This window comes from Spinacia oleracea, chromosome 1, assembly GCF_020520425.1.
Source record: "Spinacia oleracea cultivar Varoflay chromosome 1, BTI_SOV_V1, whole genome shotgun sequence".
Taxonomy (NCBI): Eukaryota; Viridiplantae; Streptophyta; class Magnoliopsida; order Caryophyllales; family Amaranthaceae; genus Spinacia; species Spinacia oleracea.
In genome coordinates, this window is record NC_079487.1 from 122,954,008 (window position 1) to 122,972,178 (window position 18,171).

Sequence of the window (18,171 nt, forward strand, 5' to 3'; positions counted from 1 at the left end):
AGAAAGCTGCTGGATCTTTTCTTGAAAATTACCTATAGTTTCTTTTAGTTGAACTAATTACAATCAAGTAGAAAACAAAGAGGAGTACGTTCATGTACCTTCTCACTTCAGATCAGACTACTTCAGTCGCAAGGTGCGCTGCTTTTCCAAATTCTTGCTTATGGACCACTGTTGAGGGTATGACAAGGAAGATGATTCAAGGGGAAGACGCCACGCCATGATGCTCAAACAATTCCCTAGTAACCCTTCCATTTGGCTTTCATCTTCCACAACTTGCTCAATGAATGTGCTCACCTGAAAATACATGACAGGTAAAAAGATGCATTACATCAACCGTCTATATGCAATTTGATAAGTCCCTCTTCAGCAAGAAAGCTTGCACTCCACAGAACACGTAAGAAAATATATGCTTTCACTAAATCCCCCCCCCCCCCCCCAACTATGATCACCCTATTTCTCAAGTTCTATTAACATCTGACCTTGCCCCTTCCCACCCTTCATAACATAGAAGACACTTAATTGCTTATAATACACCTATTACAGTGAGAAATTAGAAGTAAGAGATAAATGAGACGCCAGATCTCATAAATTGATAATTCTTTCCTTTAAACAGAGACACTGATGTTAGGGATGATGTAATACTTCCTCTGTTCTTTTATTAATGCAACATGTGGGGATGTGCGGCGTCAAAGAAGCCCATGTGATATGGAGGGGTAAAGAGAAATGTTGCAATAATATGAACCTTCCATAAAAGGAAACAATGCAATAGTAAAAGAACGGAGGAAGTGTCATATTTTAAAATGTCAATAATAAGTTTTTCTCGCATGCGCAAAGCTGCACAGCTTTGAGAATACTACTTCTTCCAGCTGGAAGAGAAGAAAATTGCATACTTTGCCAAGAAAATATTTGCAGGAAAAAAGGGACACCAACCAAGAATTTCTGTTTCACAGTGTCAAGCTGCCGAATAGGCTCAATGATAGGGCGATTCCATCTCTTTGGATCCCATAGTATGGTACTATTGAAAGCAAAACCGGAAATGTCAGCATGAAATCTTCGAGTCTTTTCATTAGTCCTCCAACCAATAATCTCACTCCCATTACATACAGGACCATCAAGAAAAGTAGCACCACGAGTCACTGAAAGTGTGGCCAATTTCCAAGTCCCAAATCTCCTGGAATCATATACCAGGGCATTAGAAATCATTGAAGGAAAGGCACTCTACGAATGTAGACTAGAAAGTTATTTTAACAAAAAATGTACTACCTAAATCCAGACTACAGATTGAGTTGTCACGTTCCTAGTTCTAATGACCCTAACAATATGACAATTTATTCCGGACATAAAGTACCATCTATGACATTTCTATTCAGTTGAAAAGAAACCCCTGGGAAATGCAAGCTCAACTTCAAAGGCTTTGATGAAATAGCACAGAAAATCTATTCACCCAAGTAACTTGTTGATACAGACAGATCTAACTGACAGTGAAAAGTTTTCTTTTAACCTAGAGGGTACACCAAAATCCATAACCATTCTTAATCTAGAAACTTAGCAAGCCACGACTAGGAGAAAAGCGATCACATACACCCAGATAAAAGTAAGAAACTGGAATTGCAAATATCCATATATACTTTCCTGCTAATCTAAAAGAGCAATGCAGAGGTGAATCTTTTACGTCCATAGATACATCAGCACTCTGACAAGAACAGCTCTACCACTTGGACACATAGACATAAGGAAGAATATCATAGGATCAACCAACCACAAAGCTGAAACTAGTTTTGATAGGTTGATTTGTTTGTTTATTAATTAATTTTTCCTGGAAGTGAAGAAAGGTAGTTTAAGAGGACTTCCAGGAACAACTATAACGTACTGTGCAGTGTGTGCATATAAAAAGAAACTGATCACAGATACACAGTACATGGTGAGATGATGGATGCCAAGAATCTCAAAAGGACAGCCATGAGGTAGGCAACAAGCAAATAGGTTAAAACTATGACAGATGCACAATTCATTTCTGGGCCCTTTTCTCCACCTGTTGGCACTTTGCTAGATGAGAATAAGTACCAAAATGGAAAGAAGTGATAGCTGGTCAAGTTGAGCCCAAAACTGACCTTTATGAGATTAAATTATGAAACCAGTCACCTTAACAACATAATATTAAGTAAAAATCAGTTGTAATCAGTAAAAATATTTCAATCGATCTCAATCAAGAAAAGTAAGTTTTAATATATAAAAAATCAGTAACTTCATTGAAATCAGTAAAAATTAGTTCATATAGATAAAAATCAGTTTCAAACAATAAAATTAAGTTTGATCATTCGAAATCAGATTTAATCTGTAAAAGAAATCAGTATAGTAAAATTAAGGTGAAGAGAACAGGGCCTAATTAGAATAAAACAATCTTCACCAACAAACAGATCAAGAAGTACATTAAAAAAAGGAAGTAAAATCCTAGAGTAGGACCTAAACCACAAATTCAGTCTAATCATCTTGTCTTATCTCCAGACATTTCCTTGAAGATGATTTGCCAACCAGCTGAAAACTCGTGACTGTATCTTGTAATTATAAGATGAAAAGTGTTTCACACTGACCAACACCAATACATTCCAAAATATAAAGGAAGCACCGATGCGTTAAATAAAACCAAGTTCTTTTACTCCTATCAGCCACCTTTTCCTACTTTTTAGTGTAAACAAAACTTTGGCACAACCCAGGGCTATGAGTTTGTTTGAATGCTGGAGTCTCCTTCATTGCCTGTCAAGGCTCTTTTCCTAGTTTACGGTTAAGAGTTCAAGTCTGATACAACAACAACAACAACAACAACAACAACAACAACAACAACAACAACAAAGCCTTAGTCCCAAAATGATTTGATAACAACAATGCCTACCAGACATTTATGGTGTTGCACAGCAAGTTTAATAGGCAGGAGATAATCCATGTGCAATGCGCCTAGCTTTTGTTGACTGATTAAAGTCACTATAAACTATAAAGTGGGAAAATTTCTGGAGAATCTGGTAAGTGATTACTACTTAACTCTAGGAAGAACAAGTTCTGATGATTACATGAACATGTTGTGGGGGCTTCAATTCTGAAGCGACTTTGCACAGTTATGGTACTCAAGATCGAAAAACAATGATGGTTTCACTTTCAGCAAATACAATTAAACCTACAAAATAGAAATGATAACCAGATACTCCAATAAACCACTTCTTTGGTGATAACTGATCCAGTTCTGAAAAGCATGCAAGGCTAACCTACACTAGGAAAACAAGGAGATCGAGACAGCTTAAACAGAGAAAAGCTTATTATTGCTTTACATCTAGTCAATATGACTTTGAATATTGTTTTGCATGGATGCTAACTAATTAAAAACATATAAACCAGCTCTCTAAAGTAAGATTGTGTATCTTCACAGCGGAACCAAATGTTAGGTGGAAGACTCATCACTGAGTTGCAGTCGGTTTTGCTTAAATTAGAACCTTTCAAGAGTGTCACCTAGACTAATATAATGTTCCACCATCGGCTGCCCAAGCAAGACAGTTATGTAAAATTTTGACGAGAGAGAGAAGTAAATCTACTGAGTTTTCTGGTGGAGAGAGGTTGATAACCAACTCCTATTGCAAGACAAGTGAGTTGTTTCCCTTTTGTACACTAATTGAAGCTGCAAGACCCAAGACACAGAACAGAGTTTATATAGCCAACGGAGAGTATGGAGACAAGTTGGGGACGGTTATGAATTAATGAGGTATTCAGCATTCTTTTTTATGTAACCAAGAGCTCAAAATACAATTTTCAAAACAAAATCAAATACTGCCCAAAAAAATCAAGTAAAAAACAGACCATATGTGAAAATGTAATGGATCATAACTCATAAGCATTATTGCATTGATTAAATAAAACTCAAGAAAATCGTGTAGATACAATAAACCTTAAAAGATGCTAATGAATGGAAGAAAGAACATAAACCATGAAAGGAAATTTTGTAAGAGGACTCTACCTTATCTGCCTCAAATCTGCAAAAAGATCTACTGAGTAGACATTGGCATCATCTGCAAAATAGACAATCCCATCTAAGCGGTGCATTTCAATGTGTGCCAAAGCCACATTTCTCTGGTGAACATTTCTATCCCTCACATCTGTCATGTTCTTATTGCATACCAGATGTCTGTACATAAGTCCAGTCTTCCTCAAAATCTCAGTAGTTTCGGCAGATTGAGCGTTCATCTCAATTACAATCCATATCAAAGGTGGTGGGACAAGTTTCAATGTTTGTGCCAGACGATTGAGATAGTAAGCTTGAAATGGCCGAGTGTATGTAGGGGTGACAACTATCAAGAGCTTGCGAACTTCCAATGGTGGATCCTCATTCACTAATTTAACAGTAAGTGTTTCACTTGATATCCTTCCGAGTTTCTCTTCCGAGGTAGTATTCTCATTATCATGCATCTCACCTATAGATGTATGATTTTCTGGGGGGATCTCATCTGCAGAGGTAACATTTGTTGCACTAAAAGAGTTATATTTAACTGCAGAAGGGATCATGTCAAAGAAGAGAGTTTGATGCTGGGGTAAGATTCTTCCCGGAAAATTCGAGGAACCAAAAGGAGTTAACCCAATGAAAGCCCCAACCAAAAAGAAGACTAAGAAATGCAGGAGAGCCCTCTTCCACACTTGCCCTTGCCCTTTTGGTTTCGATTTATCTAGGGGACGCGATGATCTATTTGAGAACAAACCAATTACAAAGTTATTAACTCTATACAGTGCATACTCCAAAGAATTAAAAGATGAACATGATAATCCACTTGGTTGTAAAGGGTTCTTCTCAGCTGAGGATGATTTAGATAAGGGGGATGCTACCGAGCACGCTTCCCCATTCGATCTCGAACCTGGTCGTGGAACCGGAGAAAGTGTTCTTCTAATGGAAGCCATTAGAACAAATCAAGTTATCCTCAATACACTGGCAGCAATCTCTCGGAGATCAAGAACATCCGGGACACTAGAATGGTTAAGAAAACTAATCAGATTATCACTCCAAAGTTTCTTCTTCCAACTATGTCAGTAACTTTACAACTCCAAATTTGCAATTAATCCACAATTAACATCAAACACTAACGTCGGGCATACTTTTTGTACCCACAGTGGCATTCAAAAGTGAAAACCATGCCCAAACCCCATTTCTAAGCTATTGGCAGTATAAATTTCCACCTTTTTTTACCACTTGAAGTTAACTCAAGTTGTTCAATAACATACCATGAAGATCTATCTCAGGAAATATGAAAAACTAAGCAATAGATCGAAATTGGAGAGCAAAAAGCGAACAAACCATCAACAGAAATTCATATAAATAAAGAAACCCACCAAAAATTAAGCAACACCCAGAAGCTTAAATGAGCAGAAAATTCAAAGATTTCAACTTGGGCATCAAATTTTAAAAATCAGAATCATAAATGACAATTACCACTAAATGTGTGATTTAAATCTCCAGTTTTGCGCCAAACTACACTGAGCAGCGAGCAGCCCCTTTCTTTGTACTTTATTAAATGCGGTTGGAAGATGATTTTTGACAATTGACAGGAAATGATGAGCAGCGTAAAGGTGGGAGTGTTCAAGATCTCTATTACCTTAAAAGAGGAGAGAGAAAGTGGGAAATAGAAATATCACATTCGCATTCATATCATCATATGCACCCGGGGAATCTTCAGTAGTACATCATGGCCTAATGGGAGAATAGGAGATGCGACTATGAAACTAGAGGAGCTCGTCTCAACGGGCTTGTGTTCGAATAGAAGTGGACTCGTATTGATTTGGTCTTCGTATTGGTATTGGTATTGGTATTATTTCGTCTTCGTATTGGTATTGGTATTGGTATTTGTATTGGTATTTTTTTTTATTTTTTTTTGCAAGGTAAGATGAATAGGCCCTACCAGGTAGGAATCCCGCACGGGTCAATCCGTCCGGGTTAGCAGGCTAGACACTTTGAGAGTGGGGGGAGTGATAAGGGGAACCCTCCCTCAAAGTGCCCCAAATGGATTTGTATTGGTATTGGTATTTGGCTTGAGCCGGTCACTAATATTATTTGCGTTTGGTATTGGTATTATACGTTAGTATTAAAATTGGTTGTATTTGAGGCACTGGTTTAGTGGTTTATAACTATACCAAAACTACATCAGGTCGAAAAAACCTCTCGTTGAAGGTTGTATAAAATAGCGATGTGAAATAGGAAATTCATCATTATCAGTTCTCGTAGTTTTGCCGGATTAGAATTTCGTCTGATCCAAATTAATTTGTATTTGATTTTTTTTGTATAGACGTTGTATGACAATTTTATTAATGAACTAATTTTACCTTACAAAAAAGTACTCCCTCTTTCCTAGAATACTCGCACCGGTTCGAGTCGACACGCTTGCCAATGCACAACTTTGACCACCAATATTTTTAACTACATAATTCCTCTATCCTCATTTACATGACACAATGGGGTTTTAGACATTATTCACGCAAACACCTTTGACTTACTTTTGTGGTTTATACATAAGGAAAAACATAGTTGTGTGGGGTCTTATTAGATTCGTATCAGTAAATATTATTTAAATATCAACTTTTTATAATTTTTTCCGATACACAATTGGAGATATTAATGTTTGAAATCGTGCATTGGCAAACGTGTCTAAATAATTGTGTCATTTAAAAAAGAACGGAGGAAGTATTATAAAAACTTATGAAATATTAATATTTTGAAAATATATGTTAGGATGAAGCCAACAATATGTTATATGCTAACTTTTGTTTTCATATAATAGAAATAAAATAGGGTCGAAGTGAATTATGTGAATAATGCAAACAGTCAAACCAGTGCATGTATTCTGGGACGGAGGGAGTATTAACAACTATGATTATCAAATAGCTAATCACAAGTATTTTACAAATTGGATCGAATTAGGCCGGATTTTAAGTCGGATTCGAACTTGAATTTTGAAAATAAAGTACTATAATAGTACGGAGTAATAAGTTATATTAATAATAACATAAAATATATAATTATTAATACAAGAAGTAAATACTCGTAATAATTAATTTATTGATTTGTAGTTATTAATATTCAATCAACTATTATAATATTCTAATTGCTAAAAGTTTAGATCTAATCTACTCCGTAATAAACTTTAAAAAAGGTCTAGTAAGGTTTTATTAGATCGGAAATAAGGATCGGACCGGTTTTTCCTTAAAACAAAATAAGTAAAAACTATTTAAAAACTTAACTTTCTCCTTTTATATACTTAGAAATATTACTTTTTTTATAAGGGGATAAAAATCACTTTATTATGAGATATTTTATTTTGTCTTTTAAAAAAGGAATTAAACAATTAGTTTTCTATATAAGGAGTATATAAGTTTTTTTTCCTTTTTATTGTAGTTTGTAGAAAAAGTAAAACATTGAAATGAGTATACAACCAATCCAAAACAGTCTAGTCCTATTCCAGAACAAGCATAGTTGGTCCGGTCTCAGCGTCTTAAATCATCAAAGTTCTAGTTTTTTTTATCTGTCCAAGTGGATCCTATCCAATGTGATTTTGGACCGGTGAACACCCTTGACAATTGTACTAGCCCACAACTCTTCTCGGTCCTTCATAAGGAGTACTACGTATATATATTTTTCCTTTTTACTGTAGTTTGTAGACGAATTGATTTTTTTTATATGAGTGCACAACCAGTCCAAAACGGTCTTATCAAATTTTGGGCAAAGCATAACCGGTCTGGTCTTCGCATTTTGAATTATCAAAATTATGATTTTTGATCGGTCTAGGTGGGTCCAGTCTCATCAAAATTTGAATAGGTGACCATTTTTAACAATTGTACTAGCCCACAACTCCTCTCGAATTATTGATCCTAAGGGCAAAATTGTCTTTTCATGTAAAAATGCAGGCAATTTTAACGTAAGAGTACGTCGAATAACGTTACACCATTCTTTTTTTATCTACGGTACCAAAAAAAGGGGGATTGCATTCGACGTCCTCGTTCATTAAAAACGTCTGCGTATTTATGATAAAAAGAAGACATTGCCCTTTTGAAAAATCAATCGCCTCTCCCTTTCACCCCTTCCATAAACCACTCGTTGCCCCGACCAAGTTTTGTCGTCGCCGACGTGTCCCTGGCCCAACCCACTCGATGCTCAGAAAACCCACCACCTGTCGCGCCGCCTGGTTGTCCTGGTCCTTTGCTCTGTTATATGCGCGCAGCCTGGCCGATTCGGTATAACAAAATAGAGGAGGAGAAAAGGACGCAAGAGGAGTAGCAGACCACCGTAAAACAGAGACGCAAGAGGAGGAGCAGATCAGTATACACGACGTCGGAAAACATAGAGGAGATGCCACCAAAGAGATCACCATGGCACCTCCGTCCATTCGGGCTCCGCTGCGTTAGGTTATTTCGATTTTTTTAATTTTATTTAATTATGGTTGCGCTAGGGTGTCACCCATAATTGACGGCCCTAATCATTGTTGTGCCGTCAGTAAAAGCGGCGGCGACTATGGTGCAGCCGTAGATCTTGGGTGGCGGAACTATGGTCGCTGTCGCTTTTTCTGGGCGGCACAACCATGGTCATGGCCGTCGATTCCGGGTTGCCTCCTTGATTTTTAAAAAAATCAAAATTAAAAAAAAATTCAACCACCATTTTTGAGATTTAGTTTTTTTATAACAAATTATTTCCTTAATTATAAATTCATTCGGGATTTTATAAAATTTCTAAAATTTAAATGTTTAAAATATTGTGATTTTGTGAATTTTCATATTATTTTTGAAAAAGTTTATAAAATTTATGGGAAAAAAATTAGATTTTATTGATTTTGTGATATTTTAAAATTATGATAATTAGTTTATGTGAATTTTGTAAATTTTTACTTTTTTTTTTTTAATTATGAAAATTATTTTTTGTGTTTTAATTAAATATGGGGCTTACTATTTACCGCCCCATATTACCCATATACCCTTCTTTATTTACCCCCCCTCATTCAACACTTACCCATATACCTACCCCAAATCTAACCACCACCGCCGGCCCCACCTCCCGCCACCATCGCCGGCCACTACCATCACGTCGTAGGCGATAAATTGCCCGAGTCTTCACAAGAGTTTTTTTTTTGTCCGGATTTTTTTTTAGAAACTTATGCATTTTTAGCTTGTTCCATGGTACATGCTTATGAGTTTTGAGCTTGTACCATGGTACAGACTTATGAGTTTTTAGCTTCAACCATGGTATTGACTTATGCAGTTTAAGCTTGTACCATGGAAGGAGCTAAAAATTCACAAGTCTGTATCATGGTACAAGCTAAATATTCATAAGTCTATATTATTTAAGATTTTGATTTGTTGTTGCATTGGATTTAATGTAATTGGAAAAAAAAAATAGGAAAATTTGGTAATATTAATCCAACCTTTGGCCGATTTTCTTTTATTAATCCCACCTACGACATATTTTTTAATAATCCCACCTTTACTACCCGACGACTTTTATTGGGCTTAAGTGGCCGGTAATCGGTGAAAAATTCAACGAGATGGTGATGAATTGATGACGATGACTGAATATATCGAGAGAGAGTACTGCCATGTAGAGAAATAATGCCGCTTACAACAGTTTTATGACCTGTTGGGCCCAATAAAAGTTGTTGGGTAATAAAGGTGGGATTATTAAAAAATATGTCGTAGGTGGGCTTAATAAAAGAAAATCGGTCAAAGGTTGGATTAATATTACCAAATTTTCCAAAAAAATATAGAGACTTATGAATTTTTAGTTTATTCCATGGTACGGGCTTATGAATTTTAAGCTCCTTTCATGGTACAAGCTTAAATTGCATAAGTCAATACCATGGGTCGAAGCTAAAAACTTATAAGTTTGTACCATGGTACAAGCTTAAAATTCATAAGCCTGTACCATGGTACAAGCTAAAAATGCATATGTTTCTAAAAAAAAACGGACAAAAAAAAGCCTCTTGTGAAGACTCGACCATTTTGTCGCCTACGACGTGATGGTGGTGGTAGGAGGTAGTGGCCGGCGATGGTGACCGGAGGTGGTTGTGTGGTGTGGTGTGAGAGAATCGGAAAGTAAGATTAAGTAAGGGTACTAATGGAAAATAAGGGAAAATAGTTGGGCGGTTTCGATTAATATGGGGCGGCTTTTAGCGCTCCATTTACATAATTGAAATTATTTTGTAATTGTTGTTAAAATGATTTTGACGCGTTTATTTGTGGTAGAGTTTTAAAAGGGCACAACCGTCATTCCACATAAAATATTCGGACCTTTTTAGCGAACGAAGACGTCGAATAGAGATAAAAATAAAATAAAATACGTAAGTAATCCGTATGTCGTATCAAAGTTTGATGCTCCGTATAAACGATCCCAGCTAGAGCCTAGAGGAGTTCCAAGCATCTCTCCCTCAGAGTGTTGAACCCCAATCAGATCTCTACCACGATTTTCTCTCTCCTAGAGAGGTTTCAACGTTTTAGCTAGTCGCCATGGCAATGGCAATGGCGATTAGGGTTTCTCTTCTCTTTTTCCTCCTCCTTTCTTCTTCTCTCCTCGTTTTTTCTCTCTACGAAGATCAAGCTGGCCTCACTGACTGGTATTTTCTCTCTCCAAATTCAATTGTTTCAACTCACTCCTCATCTTTTTTGTTTGCTTTTCAATTTTGCTAAATTTCATGTTTTTTTCCGAAACAATCGCAGGCATCAGCAATACTTAGGGAAAGTAAAGCAAGCAGTTTTCCACACTCCGAAGGCGGGGAGGAAGAGGCTTGTGGTGTCCACTGAGGAGAGCGCCATCGCGTCGCTCGATCTTCGCCGCGGCGAGATTTGTAAGTTTTTGAATATTTTCTTATGATTGAATTGTGGTTTTCAGTATGTTGGAATGATAGATTTTAATTTTGATTTGGTGTTTTTGTGGAAGTTTGGAGGCATGTGCTTGGGGACAATGATCGGATTGATCACATTGATATCGCCCTGGGAAAATGTAAGTGTGTCAACGCATTGAATTCGATAAGGTTGCATTTGTTTGTTATGATTCTGGATTAACAGTTGTAGATAGGTTGATTGAATTAGTATTTTAATTGGGAAATTGGGAGTTTGATGATGTTGATTAATGCATCTTGTACTAGTATTTATGTGATGGGTCGATACGATGATATTTGAACCCTGTACTAATTAAATCATAAACGAATACGTGTATTTGCTGTGCTGTTAGTGTTGACTTTGTAACTCCTGTTTAGGAATTGTGGAAGAAAAGCTTTTTCTTTTATGTCTTGAAAGGGGAGATGGAGACGGTGTCCTAGTTTTCAATTTTCATGCAGAATCAAGTTTGTATTCATTAAGTAATTGGATTGCACAACCTTCACATTGCCCACGCCCGTACAAGAGTTGGCTGGTAAAAAGTTCCTCAAGCCTTCTGTTTTGTCAGCGGATCTTACGGTTTCTAGCTTACGCCACCCCCAGTGAAGTAGCGAGGGATGATTGTCACATCCTAGAGAGTAAACAATGTCCATATACTGGTCTGTTTTGAGACCCTTTCCTGACGAATAGGAGGTGTTATTGGGTTTTACTAAATAATACGAGGGCCTTTTCAATGTACAAACCCTTGAGAGCGGACTCTTTTAGTCCATTATCTGAGATGGGGTTAAGTTTTCCGCTTTTCTGATAGGCCGAGTGTTCTGGTGAAAAAACTGTAAATAAAGAATAATGTGTGTGATTGTGTTGTGTTGCTGATGTCAATGTCAAACAGGAGCAGCGTTCATTAACATATGTATTATTGTTTTGATTTTGGTCCAGATGTCATTACACTCTCGTCAAAGGGAAGTATCATTAGAGCATGGAATCTTCCGGATGGTCAGATGGTGTGGGAGTCATCCCTTGTTGGCAAGAATCCCTCAGAATCATCATTGTTGACAGTGGTTGGTCATAACATTTCTTAAATACAATGTTATAGATATTAATTCTTCTGTATGCTATAGCTGTTACCATGTCTATTTTGTTCTTGTTTTCTAGCTTAATGACTTTGTCTGTAAACTGTACTCTGTAATACGTAGTATATATCACTCTCTTGTAGCATTAAGGTTCTTTTTCATGTCATACTGCTAAGACAGACTCAGCTCTCTAATCAGTGTGTATTTATGTTACTGAGGAAATGTATTTCAATAGGTTGGTTTATTATCTTAACTTCCCCAAACAATTTGGTATTCTTGCACTTGACGTCATATCAGTGATATCACTTCTTAATAACTTTAATTGGGTATTGTCATGCAGATTGATTTGAAGGTGGAGCGTGATAATGTAATTCTTGTTTATAGTAGTGGTTGCCTTCATGCAATTTCAAGTGTTGATGGTGCAGTATTATGGAATATGGAACTTGAAAGGTTGGTGAACTTGCCTATTTTAGTTTCTGTGCCCCAACTGTCCTAAAGTTCCTATTCCTAACTTTATGTTTCATATGCCTATTTTTTTTGCCAGTGTGGAGCTTAAACGGTTGATCAAGCCTGTTGATGGAGAAGTCGTTTATGCTGTAGGGTTTTCAGGCTCTTCTAAGTTACATTCCTATGGAATCAATATCAAGACCGGTGAGTTACTCAAGCAAGATGTTGTAGACTTTCCTGGTGGCTTCTCTGGGGAAATATCTCTAGTCTCCAGGGAGATTTTAGTAGCTCTGGATGCTCGTCGCACATTACTGGTAATAATAAGCTTAATAGATGGAAAAATCAGTTTCGAGAAGACAGATATCCATGATCTTGTTCCACAATTTTCTGGAAGAGCAGATATGTTGCCTGTAAACCTAGAAGGGATGTTCGCTCTAAAGTGCAGTTCCTATATGGTATTTTTGAGAGTGAATGGCCAAAGCAAGCTTGAAATTGTGGATAAAATCGAGGCTTCTGCAGCTGTTAGTGATGCTCTTGCATTCGAAGAAGATCAGCTAGCTTTTGGAATTGTTAAACAAGGGGGAAATAACATTCATCTCACTGTGAAGCTTGGTCATGATTATAGTTCAGATATTCTGAAAGAAAGCATTCAGATTGATCCTACTCGAGGGCTTGTTCAGAAGGTTTTCATAAATACTTATATCCGTACTGACAGATCTTATGGCTTTAGAGCATTAGTTGTCATGGAAGATCACTCTTTATCATTACTGCAACAAGGAAACATTGTTTGGAGTAGGGAAGATGGGCTTGCTTCAATTGTAGATGTAACGACTTCAGAGCTACCCCTGGAAAAGAAAGGAGTATCAGTTGCCAAAGTGGAGGAGGGTCTTCTTGAGTGGCTGAAGGTATGCATATCAATCTAGGTTTATATTTATATATAGTGGGTTAGTTGTGGAGTAAATAAAAATTTGGTGATTTGTTCTTGTATATGACCATTGCATAAAAACTTATTCCAGTCTTTATTGCTTTTGCAGTTCTTATTTAATTCTGCTATTCTATAAGTGTTTTGTACTGTAATGCATGAATGAATTAGTTCGGTTGAAATCTTCTTGTAGTCAACAGGGATGCTTGTGACTATGAACGACGAGCTCTTTGAGAAGCGAGCATCTTAATATCTTCTTCCTTTACCAAAGAAAGGCCTATGTGAATGATGGAATTCAATATGTAACTTGAGAGTGGAATTCAAGAGATATGTATGCTATTTACTGGTTTCTTCTACCAACTCACCAGTAGACCATGTTGCTTCCTTGCAAATGTAGTTTCACAAATTTTGCTGCAGTCAAGTATTTGTTAGATTTTTCTCCACTTGTGTTGTTTTGCTGATTGACTTTTATGACACAGGGACACATGTTGAAACTTAAAGGAACTCTGATGCTTGCAAGCCCCGAAGATATGGTTGCTATCCAGGAATTGAGGTTAAAAAGTTCCGAGAAAAGCAAATTGACCCGAGATCATAATGGTTTCAGGAAGTTGCTAATAGTGCTGACAAAAGCCGGGAAAGTTTATGCACTGCATACTGGAGATGGGCGAGTTGTTTGGTCCACTTTTATGCCTAACTTGCGCAAGTCTGAAGCATGTGAATATCCGGTTGCTCTTAATTTGTATCAGTGGCAGGTTCCTCACCATCACGCTCTGGATGAGAATCCAGCTGTTCTTGTTGTTGGCCGCTGTGGGAATGGAATTGACGCACCCGGCATATTTTCAATTGTTGACACCTACTCGGGGAAGGAGCTTAACTCTCTGAGTTTGACTCATTCGGTTGTCGATGTCATCCCATTGCCATTTACTGATTCGACAGAAAAGCGTCTTCATTTAGTAGTAGACGAAAATAGAAATCTGCATTTATACCCTAAGACTTCTGAAGCGGCTGCCATCTTTGAGCATGAATTTTCTAATGTGTACTGGTACTCTGTTGATGCTGAAAATAACATGTTGAGAGGACATACATTGAAGAGAAATTGCATGAGCGAGGTAGCTGATGAATTTTGCTTCAGCTCTAGGGATCTATGGTCAATTGTATTCCCTTCGGAGTCGGAGAAGATCATTGCAACTGTTGCTAAGAAATCAAGCGAGGTACAATTTGCTACCAGTTTTATCTACTGGAATTAGTCTATGCTGAAACCTTTTTGTTCTGTTCTGTTCTTAAAGATTTATTCTTATAATCTTATTAGAAGATTCTGGTCTAAAAACGAAAGACTGCAACACTGGCATCTTCTAATGTAGTCAGGTCTTTATGCATGTTTTTACTGCTGCCAAGTATAGTGTGAAGTAACAGATGAATTTGTATTCGGTCGAAGACGTACATTTGGTAATTGGTGGTTGATAATTGTTGGGATTATTTGAAAATAAGAGAGGGTATGTTAAAACATTAGCAGTCGAAATACCATATTTCTTGCTGCAAATGCAGTTGTTGGAGGAGTGGCGGCTTTAGTGTTGAGCTCTTTTTGCTTCCACATTATATTAGATGTCTGTCTGTTTGTGGCCCTTAGACTGTAATGCTAAATTTTCTGCATTGTTCATTTAAGGAGCCTTTTTTTCTTCTTCTAATCATGGAATTGCAACCTGGTGGAAAGGTATACGGGGAAATGGTAACTAAGGGAGCGTGTAAGAGAGGAAGTCTTTGTTTAATTACATTCTGATCTCTATCTGAGGCAATTCTATTTTCATTTTGGATCTTCCCTAAATCCGAGTTTCCTTTATCATTTTATACCTTAATGGCGTTCAAGAAGTTTGACTGTGTCCTTCCGTGGTCTGGTGAATCCCTGATTGTGAAGCTCTCTTCTTTTGAAGTCTTATTATTTTTGAAGGATTACAGGATATACCATTAAGCTGTGTAGACCCTACTATGCCTTGATAGTTGATACATGTGTATGAATGTGCGATGAATCATGAATAGTAAGTTGTTGGTCTGATCGATGTGTAACATGGTACAAGAAGTCCGGAACTGATAACTGCACCAATATGGATCCTATATGTATATATATTTTCCTTAGTTGTTGGTGGGATTGGCAGTGATGTGATATTTGTAGTATTTTTTATTCTGTAGTGTATTAAGTTGATCATTTGGTGTGGATTCTAATAACATGTTTGCTATTTTTTAGGTCGTGCACACTCAAGCTAAAGTGATGTCTGATCGAAGTGTGCTGTACAAGTATATTGCCAAAAATATATTATTTGTTGCTACTGTTGCACCCAAAGGTGCTGGTGAAATTGGATCAGTGACCCCAGACGAGTCATGGTTGGTTGTGTACCTTATAGATACTGTTACTGGTCGGATATTACACCGTGTGACACATCAAGGTTCACAGGGCCCTGTCCGCGCAGTAAGTTGTTTACAGTTGTTTTCTATGACATTAGTTCTAGTATTTGCCAAATTCTCCTCTTCTTACATTCCTTTCTTTTTTTCCTTTCTTCTTGTAGGTTTTCAGTGAGAACTGGGTTGTCTACCACTATTTTAATCTCAGGGCCAACCGATATGAAATGTCAGTGATTGAGATCTATGATCAATCCCGAGCGGTAATATTTTAAACTTCATGAGTATTGTATTAAGTTATTAACATATTTAATCCGCTCATTTATGTTCTTCGATATTCTTCCTATCTGCAGGACAACAAGAATATTTGGAAGCTCATTCTCGGAAAGCATAATCTTTCCTCACCAGTTTCTTCTTACTCTCGACCTGAAGTTATGACAAAATCACAAACTTATTTTTTCACCCATTCTGTGAAGTCAATATCTGTAACATTGACCGCGAAAGGCATAACATCAAAACAACTTCTGATAGGAACTATTGGTGATCAGGTTAGGCTGGACTGCTGGGTTTAGGCTCCTTTTTCAACTACTGTGGCTAATTATGCTAACTCTACGCTATATCAACTGTAGGTTTTGGCTCTTGACAAGCGCTTTCTTGACCCTCGGCGGTCTCCAGCCCCAACTGCAACTGAATTGGAAGATGGAATTATACCTCTTACGGATACGTTACCTATCAATCTACAGGTGTGTTGTAGGAAATTGGTTTTGCGATTACTTGGTCTTTCTTTATTCCTCTTATAGTTCAACACATCGATACATGAAGCTCCAAACCACTTTTACAATGTGTTTGGATAGAGAATTTGGAGGGAAGGGATCAGGGATTCGTTTTCCCTTTTTGGATATGGAAACGGGGAAGAGAAGTGGAGGATCCATTTTCCTTCCCCTTTTGATATAGCAAATTTGGGAAAGATTTGGAAGAATAATGCAAGTCGACTCCTTCCTTCCCTCCTTCCCATCTCTGACCTTCCCTCTTTGATAGCTAACCAAACACATTTATTTTTGGATTTTCTTATGCTGCATAAGAAAGATTTCTGACTTTAGGCTAAGTGCCTAAATGATTGTTGTTTTTGGACGGCAGAGTGAAGTTTTGCTAAATCTGTCACCTTGATGGCTATACGTCTATACTAGTAGCTGAGAGTTTTTCCTTCTTTTCTTAGTCTTATGTGATAAAACTTGAGCATCCATCTTTAGAAGTCTCATGTACTCCACAAACTTCAAAGTTTGTTAAGCGACCCGCAGGTCACCCCTTCCCTTTCCCCTTCTAAAATATACGAAGAGTTTATGTTTTCTTTACATTCCTACCCCATCCTTCTGATGCTCAGATTCGTACAACTATGACTCTATGAGGATCTGATTGCAAAGTTGCAGGAGCCTCATACAGTCTATTAAGTTCCATTCTCGTGTTAAATTCTTTCAAGACCTGGTTAAATAGCCATGTGTTAATCTAGTATTTGTGGTCTATAAACTGGAATTTGTGATTTAACTGTCCCGTTTGTGTAGACCATATAATATACTCCGTATGTTGTTGTTTTTTATACTATTTCTGTGTATCTTATAACGGGATGTTTTGCAGGCTTATGCGACACATGCACTCAAAGTAGAAGGTCTTAGAGGCATAGTTTCTGTACCTTCCAAGCTAGAGTCTACTACCCTTATGTTTGCATATGGAGCTGACTTGTTTTTCACCCACCTTGCTCCCTCAAAAACTTACGACTCCCTGACAGATGAGTTCAGCTATGCGTTACTCCTCTTAACCATTTTTGCTCTCGTGGCTGGAATCTTCGTCACCTGGATCATGTCTGAGCGAAAAGAATTAAGAGATAAATGGAGGTGATTTCCCTGTATGACTTTTTTTTTCTTTTCAATTTTGCATTTTCTTTGAACAACGTTCACTCCTGTAACTTTTAACAAATTTTGTAGCATTATTGTCTCAGAGGTAGCCCATCGTCTTGTAAATCTAGAAATACTGGAGGGTATTTTCACGTTATAAGGTTTACTCGCATTGTTGAACTTAAGTTTGTAGTTAGAACCACTATCATGTTTTGACATCTAAATTCTTTGACTATAGATATAGTTTCTTTACAGTTTGCAGTGAAGTAATCTTTCCCGTTGCCATTATCTTGATTGAGCAAAAAGTTTACTTTCTTTTGTAGTGGTTACTGGTTCAATAATTGGCCAATCTTCTCATTTAAGGCTGTTTATTAGCCATACGCTGATATACATACACCGTATAATTTTAATTAGCTAATTAAGGTTTGAATTTAAGTAATGAATTTATTAGGTAATACAAGTACATGATTTGACCATTCAATTCATTGTTTGTCTATAAGAGATGTTTGGTTATAATCATGGAAACGACACTTGATAAATGCTGACATGATTTTTTGGCCAACTATCTTTA

The 18,171-nt window shown here is 37.1% G+C and overlaps 2 protein-coding genes across 2 annotated transcripts; one reads left to right on the forward strand and one right to left on the reverse strand.

Moving 5' to 3' along the window:
- Positions 1-98: 98 nt before the first annotated feature.
- LOC110775267 (probable beta-1,4-xylosyltransferase IRX9H) lies at positions 99-5,726 on the reverse strand. The gene is made up of 4 exons (XM_021979875.2): positions 5,462-5,726; positions 4,001-4,999; positions 931-1,171; positions 99-294 (listed from the first exon to the last, which is right to left on the reverse strand). The coding sequence occupies exons 2-4, from the start codon at positions 4,930-4,932 to the stop codon at positions 118-120; spliced, it is 1,350 nt and encodes a 449-aa protein (XP_021835567.1). The 5' UTR covers positions 4,933-4,999; positions 5,462-5,726; the 3' UTR covers positions 99-117.
- A 4,681-nt stretch (positions 5,727-10,407) lies between these two features.
- Positions 10,408-17,854, forward strand: LOC110775256 (uncharacterized). The gene is made up of 12 exons (XM_021979865.2): positions 10,408-10,619; positions 10,723-10,850; positions 10,943-11,005; positions 11,818-11,939; positions 12,292-12,401; positions 12,496-13,303; positions 13,800-14,531; positions 15,560-15,781; positions 15,879-15,974; positions 16,065-16,259; positions 16,341-16,454; positions 17,344-17,854. The coding sequence occupies exons 1-12, from the start codon at positions 10,513-10,515 to the stop codon at positions 17,602-17,604; spliced, it is 2,958 nt and encodes a 985-aa protein (XP_021835557.2). The 5' UTR covers positions 10,408-10,512; the 3' UTR covers positions 17,605-17,854.
- The last annotated feature ends 317 nt before the right edge of the window (positions 17,855-18,171 follow it).